The sequence below is a fragment of the Crocuta crocuta genome, unplaced genomic scaffold, assembly GCF_008692635.1.
Source record: "Crocuta crocuta isolate KB4526 unplaced genomic scaffold, BGI_CrCroc_1.0 scaffold440, whole genome shotgun sequence".
Classification (NCBI taxonomy): Eukaryota; Metazoa; Chordata; class Mammalia; order Carnivora; family Hyaenidae; genus Crocuta; species Crocuta crocuta.
The window spans coordinates 788,420-800,953 of NW_027527457.1; the positions used below are offsets into that span (position 1 = coordinate 788,420).

At 50.3% G+C, this 12,534-nt stretch overlaps 1 protein-coding gene across 4 annotated transcripts in view; it reads left to right on the plus strand.

Moving 5' to 3' along the window:
• The window catches only part of NHSL2 (NHS like 2), an 80,117-nt gene extending 68,084 nt beyond the window's left edge, over positions 1-12,033 (plus strand). For 2 of the 4 annotated variants that reach the window (XM_077763332.1, XM_077763322.1), the window contains exons 2-4: positions 6,293-8,617; positions 10,106-10,238; positions 11,107-12,033. In XM_077763332.1, the coding sequence (XP_077619458.1) occupies positions 6,293-8,617; positions 10,106-10,238; positions 11,107-11,431 (2,783 nt within the window). In that variant the 3' untranslated portion in view covers positions 11,432-12,033. Of the gene's footprint in view, positions 1-2,657; positions 2,786-3,090; positions 3,287-5,106; positions 5,239-6,292; positions 8,618-10,105; positions 10,239-11,106 lie in introns of all 4 variants that reach the window. The other 2 variants (XM_077763304.1, XM_077763314.1) reach the window with 2 other exon arrangements.
• The last annotated feature ends 501 nt before the right edge of the window (positions 12,034-12,534 follow it).

Here is a 12,534-nt window from a genome sequence, read left to right on the forward strand (position 1 = left end):
TCAGAAGACCATGGGGGGTGGGGGGCGAGACAGAGGCAGAAGCAGGGCAATGGTCAAGCCATTTGCCAGGAGAGCTGGGTGAGAGACTCCCCCTGCGTGGGCTCACAAACCTTCTAGACCATCTCTTGCCACATCACCCATGCCTTTGGAATCCTTGCACCCAAAGACAATGGAGGCATCTGCAGGGTCTCCCCCTCAGGGCTTCACTCGTTCTGCTCGTGTCTTAACCTTGCTCGTGTGGCTCCTAGGTAGCTAGCTACTGCCTCATCAAAGGAAGCCCAATACACAGCACCCAAAGCTCTCCTCGTCCCCTAAATCCCAGCCCGGCACCTTGGAGTATACAGATGAGCACCCTCTCCACCAAGCTGGGTCCACACAACCCGGAAAAAGAGCCCAGTTGCAGTGCCAGAGCAGTCAGATTGCATGCACCAGGCAGAGTGAGAAAACCCAGACTTCGGAATCAGACAGACCTAGAATCTCATTTAAATCCCACGCCTAACCAGCTGTGGGACACTGTGCAGATTACCCAACCTCCCTGAGCTTCAGATCAATCTTTCAAATCAGATTCCAGCTCCCCACATAGCAAAGTTTTGTGAGAAGTAAAAATGGTATGTAACCTGCTTGGCAAGAGTATCTTGCAGCTGAAGAGACCCGGATAAGATGCACTGTCACCTCCCAGTAGTGTCCTGTGGAACGCAGGGCGAGGCTGGGCACGATAGTAAAGTTACCATAAAAGAAAAGATGGTTCGGTCCCTGATAAAACCTTGCAATGTGAAAACCATACTCGTTGATCGGAAGGATTTAGCCAACGTGAGTGGCAAAAAGATTAAGCCTCAGTGCTGTGCAAGAGGCTACTGGGGTGTTACAGTCTCTGGATGGAGGTTACAAGGGACATAGGTATGTCAAAATTCACCCAGCTGTGCATTTAGGATTTGCATACCTTACTGTAGGGAAGTTCTATCTCCATGAAATAATACAAATAAAACCTCAGCAGTAGTCGCAAGCTCTGTACCTATGCCAGGCACTCGCTGTCCCACTTGGGCCTTTTTCAAAGCTTAGAAGCCCTTCCTCGCTCTCCCAACCCCCAATCCTCATACTTTCTTCAAAGTTGCCTCACCTAAAAACTCCTTTAACACTAGCTCTGCACTTTGCATCCGTCCCCGCATGAGCACTCGTGTCAGCCACCTTATGCCATCCAGCTCAGGAGGACTTAGATAGTTCTGAGCTGCTTTTTCTCTCATTTGTCCCTTCATTTATTCATTCACCTACCAGTCCTGGGTGTAGACTTTGTCCACCTAACCAGACTGAGCGTCTCCACGTAAAGAATGACATCTCTTCGTACCCTTGCCTTTCCAGAAGCACCTGGCACAGCTGGATCCCCGGGAGGGGCTCAGTAGACATTTGTTGAGTGAACGTTAAGTGTGAAAAGAAGCCTTACCGGCTCTCACTTATCCACGCCGACGAAGGTTAACTTGTAGGGGGACTAGAAAACAACAGCTGGGCCACTCAACTGGACTACAGCCCAAACCCTCGCCTCCCTGACAGGGCAGCAGTGACCTTAGAGAAGCAAGATTCCAGGGGACACCGTGAGCCCTGTGTTCAGATAAGAGAGGAGCTATCATGCAGAAAAAAGAGTCCATGTGCTTTATGTTGCCACCATGGGCAGAATTAGGACAGGTGGGCAGAAATGTAGCGGGAGGCAGATTCCACCTCAAGATAGGAAGAGCTTTCCTGACACGCCTGAAAGCCCCGATCGTTCGTGGATGGAATGAGCTGCCTTGGGAGGAAGGCTGCCCTTCCTTCTCTGCAGGACCATGTGGAGGCTGAAGAAGCAACTAGAAGGGCTGCTGAGGAAGAACTCTGAGCCCACAATGGGGTGTTGGACCAGAGAACTTTTGAAGCCCCTCCTGAGTCCAAGCTTCCAGGAGTCTTAAAGTCTGTTCAAATGTGCATAGAGCCCCACCTGTTGGTTCTTTGCTCTCACGTTCCTCCTTTACTCATCGAATTCATCGCTTAAGTGGAGCCATCCAAATCTTGTGTGTCCCTTTTACTCGCTGACAATGCCCCTCCACTTCTCCCGCCTTCTATGCTGCTACCTCTGCCTTCCCTCTGCTTCAACTGAGTCCCCCTCGACCTTGCACCGCCCACAGTGGGACCAGGATGCAGGGAACCAGGCCCTCAGAGGCTCAAATAAGAGTTCTTGACATCCAAGGGAGCGCTCCGCATTGGACTTCCCAATGCACATGTCTTCGTGCTTCACACAGGTCCTTTCCCTGGTAGGGCTGCAGAAAACCTGAAGAAGTGCAGGGTTTCAGGGAGGGGACCCCGCAGCATAAAATAGCAAAAGGTGTCTGCCTCCTGGACCTCTCCTCTAGGTTGAGCACCTAAGGTGGGAGCCATCAAGACACAGGCTTGGTCTCACAACTGGCACAACTCGAATTCATCGACTCTCTTTTCTCCTCCGCGTTCATAGTCCTGGGACGTAGGCTTTTTTTCCAATTCTGAATCCAGAGGCTCAGAAGCCAGGAAACATGCTAGAGAAACCATGCAAGTCAAGCCCGGCAGCTAGAGCAGGAGACCCAGCTCTTATGGTCCCTTCCCAGCCCAGGGCTTGACTGTGGCCCCCTCGAGTGTGTATCCACTGTGCTATTTTTCAGAAGAATATGAGGAACAGTACTTGGAGGCCAGACTCCTGGGGCAGACCTTCCGCTCTGCTGATGAGGCCCCTGAGCCCACCCCTAGCCCAAGGCCCCAGGCTGGCAGGCGTCTGGAGTTTGTATTGATGGTGAGTTGCCTCTTCCCCCACCTGTGAGAGCCAGCATGCAGAGCTCTCTCTGCACTTATTGACAGGAGTCTTCGAGCTGCTTACGTTACCCACCGGAAGCTGCTGCTCACCTCTGCCTACCAGCAGAGCTACCCTGAGGCCTTGCCCAGATGGGCCGTACACAAGCAGGTGTCTGGCCTGACAGCCTGTCCACACTTTCCTGCCTCCCAGACATAGCCTCCGACCACCCTGCCTAGACAGCCATCCCATGGGCATGGCTCATCTCATCGGGAGCACACCCTTCCCATCACCTTCTTTCCCAACAGCCTACAAAACGGCAGCTGAGCGAGGATGAGACTACCACCCAGGGTGTGAGGGCCCCTGAGGCCTCCCTGAGCCTGTCTACCACAGCCGACAAGCAAGCTACCTGGAATAGCCCCTTCCCTCTGCCCTTCCTAGAGGAGAAACGGTGGCTTCAACCTTGCTCCACGCACTCTGACATTGTGCCCATCAACATCTCTGGTAGAGTTGCTTAGCACCACCTCCGTTTGCTTCTCTCCATGCCAACTACAGACCATCCTCTCCAAATGCACTGGGTGCCGGGGGAGGGAGTGAGACTTTCTCTGCTACTGGCTCACCCTGCACTGTCAAGGTCATGGCTCTCACTGGGGAACAGAGGCATGCAGAAGAGGGGGCTCTGGCTGCTCTTTCTTCACTCTCTACTGGCACTGCCACACTAACTGAGCCCATCTGGTAGCAAACAAATCTCTCTTAACAGAATACCTTAAAACCTTGTGAACTTGTGTGTTCTTTGGTACATCTATGGAAATTGCAAGTTTGTGAGTTCTGTTTGGTTTGGGGAAAGAAAATTTCTTGTGCCAGAAGCCAGGTTGGTAGTGCACAGATAGGAGCCGGGGTGGAAGTGCAAGGTCTGTAGTGCTGGTGCTAGAAGGGAGGATCATACCCGGGACACAGAGCAAGGGCCTTGTGGCGCTTTCAGTAGGCATCCGGACTTCTAGTGAGGTGGGCCTCTTCAACCGGTATGGCAAGTGTTTGAGAAGGTGAGTAATAGAAAGAGACCGAGCCAAATGAGGCTTGGCTGGCTGTGACTTTGGGGACATGTGGCACCTTCTTCTATGCCCATCATTAATTCATGCTCCACACTCCACCAGCTGTAAGTGGAAGAGGAGGAGGGTCAGTCATTTCAGAAGGAGGTAGGCCAGCGACCAGATGAAATGAAGACTCCCTGACTTAAAGGGACCAGAGGCACCCTGTGAACCAGCACTGGCCAGTGGTATGCTGGGAAAAGCTGATGAAGACAGTGAGGACAGGTCTGGCCACATGTGGCAACATTCCCTGGATGTGGGGCCATTCAGCACCCCTGGCATCCTCTCAGGAAATCAGAGGCAGGAAACAGAGCTCAGAGCCGAGGGAGACATACCAAGAGGAGTGAGGGCTGAGAAGAGACACTCACAGAGTGAAGGTGGGCACTTGGTTTTTAAGCTTCCACCTTACTTTCAGTGAGGCCAACCCTGATTTTTCCCGCAGAGCCACTTGCTCAGGGCAGGGTGGGAAGTGGGGACACATGCAGCCATGGGGCTGAGAGGGGAAGGTGTGGTTAGCCTACTGATGAAGGAGAGGCAGTGGGGGGGGGTGCAGCATGCCTCACCCCACCCCTGCCCCAGAAATTCCCCTGGAGCAAAGACTGTCCCAGTGTTTTAAGAGAAATAGATTTCAATCACTACCCAAGGATGAATGTTGATAAAATGTGATCAGGTGACTAGAGGACAGGCTATCAGGCTGCTTCCTGGATGCTGGCGGGCAGTGGGGCAGCCTCTTGGAGGCACTGTCCTTACTGGCCCATACAAAGGCTTTCTTTGAGAAAAGATTACAATCAAGCAACATCTAGTCTCAACCTGTCTCTCTACACCAATGGTTCTCACCCCGGGCTGTACCTCTGAACAATCAATCACCTGGGGAATGCAAGAAAATGCTTCTACTTGGGCCCTACAGCCAGAGATTTAAGTGTTCTTGATGGGGTTCAGGTATTAGAGTTTCAAAAGCTGCTCAGTTGGTTTTCCCACGTAGCCACAGTTGAAAACCATGGCCCTCGGCCACCTAAGACTCACCGGTGACGCTGGGTATGACCCTACAAAAGCCAACATGTACGCCCTGGGGCTGTGGGTATTCAGGGCCAGATTGGGAGGGAGGAGGATGAAGGGCCACCTGCCTGGACTCTATTCATGCTCATTGCTCCTACCATCATCCATTCTCTCCACCTCAGACCATTGTACTGTAAACAGAAACCAGGATGCACCCAAGTGTCTTTATTTTGGCTACAGGGCAGCAGTTTGATAAACACGCAAGTTTGCGACACTCGTTGTTTAACACAGAGACAGCCGTGAACCCCAAATCCACCCTGAGGCGGAGGCGGACCATTATTGGATTCTCTAACTTTTCACAGCGAGACCAAGGTGACCCCACCACAGCTGATGCCCCAGACCCTTCCCCTTGTTCATTTCCACCAGTCCTGCCACCCAGGAATAATTCATAGTGCGGGATGGTGGGGGCGGGGAGGGAGGGCGGTTGGATGACCTAAAAGAAGCCAATGTGGTAATTAAGGACAACCAAGGGCCTTTTGTCAAGGGCATCAACAGAATATGGAGCACAGGTCTCTCAGGCTAATAAGTTCATTATGCTATTGTTTCCCATTCTAAATGGAATATAGCCATTTAGAATATCAGAGAGATATGGATGCAAGTCCTGGCCTCTCCACTTATTAACCATGAGGCCTTGGCCAACTTACATAACCCCTCTGAGCCTCAGTGCCTTCATCTGTAAGTTGGGGATAATAATACCAACCTGGCAGACTTGTCATGCATATTAGAGTTATTACATATATTTGTCTACCATGTGCCTGGTACATAGTAGGTGTTCAGCAAATGGTGGCTGCTGTTATAAATTATTATAGTAGTAGTAGTAGCAATGATGTAACAGTAATAATTTTTGTATATGAAAAAGTCTTTGGGGATTTTGAACATCCAAATGGTTTCCTCACATGTGTAGGTCATCCTAAGTCTCTCATGTTGCAAAGCTTAAAAGGGACAGGTGCCAAAAATGCCACCAGACCCTGAACCTTTCAGCTGTGGCATACTCCAGATTCATTGCTGGGGCTGAAAGTCACACAGTGCTATCCTTTATCAGTTCAAACTCCTCTGCTCTCATCTCAGGAGAGGTGAGCACTGAAGTCTGTGATGGTGCATAAACCTGGGGTGAAAGCTGGGGAAAAACCCAAGGTAGTCCCACCTGCCGCTTCAGCTCTAAAAGGAATAATCAAAGCCGACAAGTCTTTGGCTTGGCAGCCTCCCGGACAATTCAAGGGCAGGCATCCTGTGACTCACTGTGTGGTGATGGGCAGGGACCCAACTTCCCCCAGCATCCTCATCTATGGAAAGGAAGAACCAAGGCATCCCGACCAAGCTGTTGGCAAATGCTTCTTGNCTAACTTTCTGTGTTTACCTTCTCCAGGTCACAGCGACAGCCCAGCAGGCAGCGTGGCCCACTCTGCCACCTCAGACATCAGGCTCAGTCATTCAGTCCCAGAAGGCGTCCATGGAAGAGTTGCAGTTGGTCAGGAAGCTCGTTTCCCAAATCTCACCTCACCGGTACTGAGGAGTCCTTCGAGTGATCCAGAAGAAGCTCTCCAGGCACGTGGTGGTGCACACCCTCCTGGCATGGAGAGCATAGGAATGGTGTATAGCGTCCCCAGTTCTTGCAATGGACCAACCGAATCGACGTTCTCTGCTTCCTGGAAGGGAAATAGTTTTACCTACATGACTCCAAGTGCCACCAGTCAGAGCACTCAAGTCAGGGAAAATGGAAAAAATCCTTCCTCTGGGAATGCTTGGGTCTCTCTGCACACACTGCCACCTCTAGTTCCTAAGGAGGCTGCTACCCTCTTTGTTACTCGTGATAACCCAGCAGGATGCAGTGGGTCAGCTGGCTACTCTGAGTACCCTACTCAACAAAGGCAGGCAGTGGAACGACCCTCCAAGATTGGCCTTCTCACTAGTGGTACCTCAAGGCTGGAGACAGGCCCAGGTGGGGCCAGCAGGTTCCGGGAGAGGTCACTGTCTGTGCCCACAGACTCAGGCACTGCAGAGGTAGGCTATGATGAAGAACAGAAGGCCAATGAAGCCAGTGCCCTTCCTTATGCCAGTACAAGTTCTCAGGGCAGTAACAGTGCTGACAACATTGCCTCCCTTAGTGCCCAACAGGAGGCCCAGCACAGAAGGCAGAGATCCAAGAGTATCTCACTCAGGAAGGCCAAAAAGAAGCCTTCCCCACCAATGCGCAGTGTCTCACTGGTCAAAGATGAGCCAGTCCTCTTGCAAGAAGGTGGGTCAGCCATACCCAAGGACCAGAGGCCCAGGAGCCTTTGTCTCTCCTTGGAACACCAAGGACGTCACTCATCCCACCAGGATGCTCAGGGTCACCCAGCTGTGCCAACCTTCAAAGATCCAGAAGGCACACAATTCTCCCACCACTGGTATCTTACTGACTGGAAGTCTGGTGACACCTACCAATCCTTGTCCAGCTCCAGCACTGCCACGGGCACCACAGTCATTGAGTGCACGCAAGTTCGGGGCAGCTCAGAGTCTCTCGCCTCCCCTTCCACGTCCAGAGCCACGACACCTTCCCAGCTGTCCATCGAGGTCGAGGCCAGGGAAGTATCCTCCCCAGGAAGGCCTACTGGGCTGATGTCACCCTCCAGTGGATACTCCAGCCAGTCAGAGACACCAACGCCCACTGTCTCCATGTCCTTGACCCTAGGCCACTTGCCCCCTCCAAGTGGCAGTGTCCGGGTGCGTCCAGTGGTACCTGAGAGGAAGTCATCACTACCCCCGACATCACCAATGGAGAAAATGTCCAAGTCACGGCTCTCGTTTGACCTACCATTGACCTCATCAACCAACCTGGATCTGTCTGGGATGAGTATCTCCATCAGAAGCAAAACCAAGGTGAGCCGGCATCACTCAGATACAAATTTTGGGGCCAAGCTGGCCCAGAAAACGAGCCCCAACCATCCAGTTATGCCCATGGTTACTCAGTCTGATCTACGTTCTGTTCGCCTGAGGTCAGTCAGCAAGTCCGAGCCCGAAGATGACATAGAGAGCCCTGACTATGCTGAGGAAGCAGGAGCAGAAGTCTTCACCTTGCCAGAGAGAAAGATGAAACCTCCCATAGCTGAGAAGCCCCCCGTGGCCCGAAGGCCTTCAAGCTTGGTCCACAAGCCACCATCAGTCCCTGAGGAGTACCCGCTAACTTCCCCTACCTTGGCTATGACCCCCAAGAGCTCCATTCAACACATGAGGCCACTCCCTCCAGACATCTACACGGTGGTGCGGAAACCAAAGTCCTCCAGCCCTGAGGGCAGAAGCCCAGGGGAGTCAACAGCACCCTCATCTCTTGTTTTCACACCTTTTGCTAGTTCCTCTGGTGCTTTCTTCTCAGGAACACAGCAACCTCCCCAGGGAAGTATGGAGGATGGAGGCCCCAAGGTGAAAGCCCTGCCTGAAAGAATTAGCCTCCAGAGCCAGGAAGAAGCAGAGAAAAAGAAAGGCAAGATCCCACCTCCTGTTCCAAAAAAGCCCAGCGTGCTGTACCTGCCTCTCACATCACCCACAGCTCAAATGGAGGTGTACGGGACAGAACCAAGGCTGTCACTCAGCCCCATCATCACCCTGCAGGAAGAAGCCAGGTGTCCCCCCACCAGTGACCACCTGCAGTCACCTGGTACAAGGACAACTTCAACACCGGAGGCTGAAGGTGAAAGGAAGGCAAGTCCTCTAGGTTAGTAAAACTCTCTGCTGGCTTTTCCTTTGAATCCCAGGAAAGATGAGGGTGAGGGTGGAGTGCCAGAGACAGAAGCAAATGACCACAAGTAATGGTCCTGAGTCCTGAGGATAACCAGGTCAGTTGGAGGTATCTCTTGAGGGTTTGGGTTATTCTGAGCAGGTCTCACTGCCCTTGGGATTAGGAGTGACCCAGGGGTGGATCTCAAGATCCAGTTTGGGTCAATCTCCCCTGGAACCCCCAGTACTGAGATACTGAACTCAAACTAGTTCTTAGCATCCTAGGATCTTAGAAGCCCATCTACCTGCTCAGGCACACATCCCCTGCCCTAGGAACTCTCTCTCCACCTCCCGGTACAGGACTCTTCGCTAGCCACGTGGATTTTAGTCTTATGCATGGGACTCAGTACCCTCCCAGGCTGAGTTCAAGTGCTATGGAAGGCTTGTAAGCTTCTGAAACAATGGAACATGTTTCTAGCAGCAGCCTCTCTTAGCGCTTTCTGGAGGAAAGGGAGCTCACTTCTTGGATGCTTTGAGGCTAGCTCTTCCTGGAACAATACGACTAAGCTACATGATGTTCCTCATCCTTTTTTGCATGTCTCTTCTTTTGTTTGTTTGTTTTGTTTTAATTGTGGCAAAATTACACATAACATAAAATTTATCATCCTAACCATTTTTAAGTGCACAGTTCAGTGGTACATTCACAGGGTAGTATAATCATGACCACCCACCATCCACCTCCAGAGCTCTCTTCATCTTGCAAAACTGAAGTCTGTACCCATTGAACAAGAACTCACCGTTGTCCCCTCCCCCCATACCCTGGCAACCACTATTCCACTTTCTGTCCCTATGAATTTGACTCCTCCAGGGACCTCATGTAAGTGGAATCATACAGCATTGGTCTTTTGGTGACTATCTTATTTCACTTAACTTATTGTCCTCCAGATCCATCCACATTTCTCATCCTTTTTTAACCTTTAACACCAAACATCAAAATCTTATGACCTTCCTTAGGCCAATTTGGACTTCCAACATAAGTTAAATCATAGTGGCTAAAACAAGCAAACAAATCACAGCCACAAGTAATTTTTAGAAGATGCATCATCAAACTCCACAGGCTCCCTCTGAGATTCAGATAGGTCCCGCTCCCACCTACTGGTTGAGTCATTGCTTTAGATATCTCTCCGCTTTTTGATTTTTAAAAATGCTGCATTCAAAACAAGAGAATGCTCAGGCAACCTGTTGTGCAGTGGAAAAGGCGTGAGAACATAGGGACCCATGCTGATCTTTGCCACTCACTGCACCTTGGCTAAAACACTAACCTTCTGAACATCGTGTTCCTCTGCAAAATGGAGACATTAAGAGTCTCTGCCCTGCAGCCCTTCCAGAGTTGCTTTGAACATCAAATGAAATACCAGAGGAGTATGTGCTTTGTCCTAACTGTTAGTGGTCAAAGTATTTAATTCCTTCTGGTTCTTATGCCTAGGGAGTTCTACGGAAGCAAGCACTGAAGAAAAAAGTGTAATTAGTGATAAAACAGCCGAATGGATTGCCGAAGAGGACGATGACGTCTTTGTGGCTTCACGCACAACTGAAGATTTGTTTACTGTGATACACAGGTCTAGACCAATTTTCTTAATTCCTATTGTAATTGTCTACCCTTCTTATATCAAAAGAAAAGCTGCTACCTCTAAGTAGCCATTAGAATTGCAACTGGAGCCTAAGTTCAGATACCCACATATGTGAATGCAGCCCACAGCCTCACATATGCAATTCACTGACATCTTTGGGTGAAGTGGAGGAGGGGCAGGGAAGGGAGGACCAGGTGCCGAGTGAGAGGCCCCTCGTCTCCTAGCAACCGCTCGGCCTATTGTGGCTCCATCTGCTCTCTGGAAGCTCTGTCTACAGACGGAGACATTTAACCCTTTACAGAATTCTTTGTACCAAAAACATCTTATCAAAAAGTGAAATGGGGCAGCGAGCCAAGCATCAAAGCAGGAACTTGGGCAAAGGGGGACCAGACCGGGCCCCGGTTATTGGACAGGGGCACAAAGCAGGGGCTTGGCGATGAGGAAAAAAAAAAACAAAACAAAAAAAACCACAAAAACTAGAAAGAGCCCAGTCATTAGAGCTGGAGCACCAGTTCAGAACAGGATCAGCTCTCAGGCTATCCTGATTCAGAGTCACTGGGCTGCTGGCCTAGACTCCTTAAATGCTTCCTTGGTCCCAGAACCTGAGCAGAACTGAGCCTGCAGGCACAGGCTAAGCGACTCCAGCTGTGGGCATTGAAAGGGGTGTAGAGACAGAGGGCCAGACAAGGGACTCTGAGGACTTAGCAGTGAGAGAGAAAGCTGGTAGGTACAACTGCCCGCAAGGCTGCTCTATGGAAGCTCCCAGATCATGTCACTGGCATTCATGAAGTTATACAAAGCATTTAGGAAATGTCTGCTGCGTAAATTCACTCAAAGTAAACTTTCTCTTATTTAGGTCCAAGAGAAAGCTGCTTGGTTGGAGAGAGCCTGGTGAGGTCTTTGCTGGTAGCAGCAGACCAAGCTCCCATTCACCAATAAAGAACACAGCTGATTCTCCAATCAGTGAGTCAGCTGCTTCTGCAGGGTCAAGTGGCAGTGCTAACCTAGATGCTGGCAGAAACGATGATTTCAAGGCCTTGCTACAGAAGAAGGGAAGCAAGGCAACTCCAAGGTCCCGCCCTTCAGCAGCCGAACTGCTGAAGACCACTAACCCACTGGCTCGGAGAATTATTGCACAGTTTTCAAAGGACTATGAAACCACCGATGACCCCAGTACCTAAGTCCCAGGTTCAGCAAACAGGGTTTAGTTACTAAACTTGAGTAGATGAAGCGGAAGAGAAAGGGTTTTAAAAAGGAATCATGGAGATAACAGAAGAGCCTACATTTCTTTTATGTTAACTCACACTCTGGACAGCAGGAGAGAGGCCACTTTATCTAGAACTAAATCATCAGGCACTTTAATCATCTTCAGACATTTTACATTTTCATACTTACAATCTTGCCATTACCCAACTACCGATTTTCTCCTTATCTTCCCCCAGTGTTGTGCCCTGAGAAGAAATTCTCAGATGCCAGGGCACATGTGCCACCTTTTCAATCAATGACCAGGCTGCTCCATCCCTGACTTCTGTCACTGAGGGGTACAGTGTGAGAGCGGACTGGGGGCTGCCAAAACTGGAGGTCATAGGGTGCCATTGCTGATTATTCACTTTCCTGGTAAGGCCTAGATGGCCCTGCCTAGAGAAAAGACTCTGGTGCCTCTCCATCCACACTTAAACTCCCCCCACCAGAGAGGTTTGTGGGTGTGCCCTTATTTCAGCACGGGGTTGACTGGATGGCTTTTGTCATGCAAACTATGAATGTGACTCTGTCTTGAAATTCATGCCTTTTTCAGTTTGATTGTCTACACGCACGCGCGCGCGGAGATCAGGGTGATGAGTTTCAGTAAACATGTAGACCCTCCCCACCCCACCCCCCCAGCTATGAAAAGTCAGGACTGGCTTGCTTTGGATGAACCAAGTTCAGCCAACAAAGGAGGCAGCCGTTTGTTCACTCAGATCTGTCCAAGGTAACTTGCACGTGCGCCTTGAGATTCTTCAAGTGTCTGTCAACAATGATAGCTAGGATTGGTGCCCAGCTCATGCTGCATTCTAAGAACTCTTGTTTCATTTGCATATAACCTTCATTACAGGAAGTAATTAGCTGAAGGAAGAGCATCATCAAAGGCTCAAGAAGGAGAGAAAGTAAGTGTAACTTGTCCACCTCCATTCAGTTTAGATTGTGGTTTGTGGTTGCTTTTGTTTTTGTTTAAAGGAAGTCTTATCCTATTCCCAAGCCAAGAATGTATGGACTAAAAAGGATATATCCAAAACCTAAAAGGCAG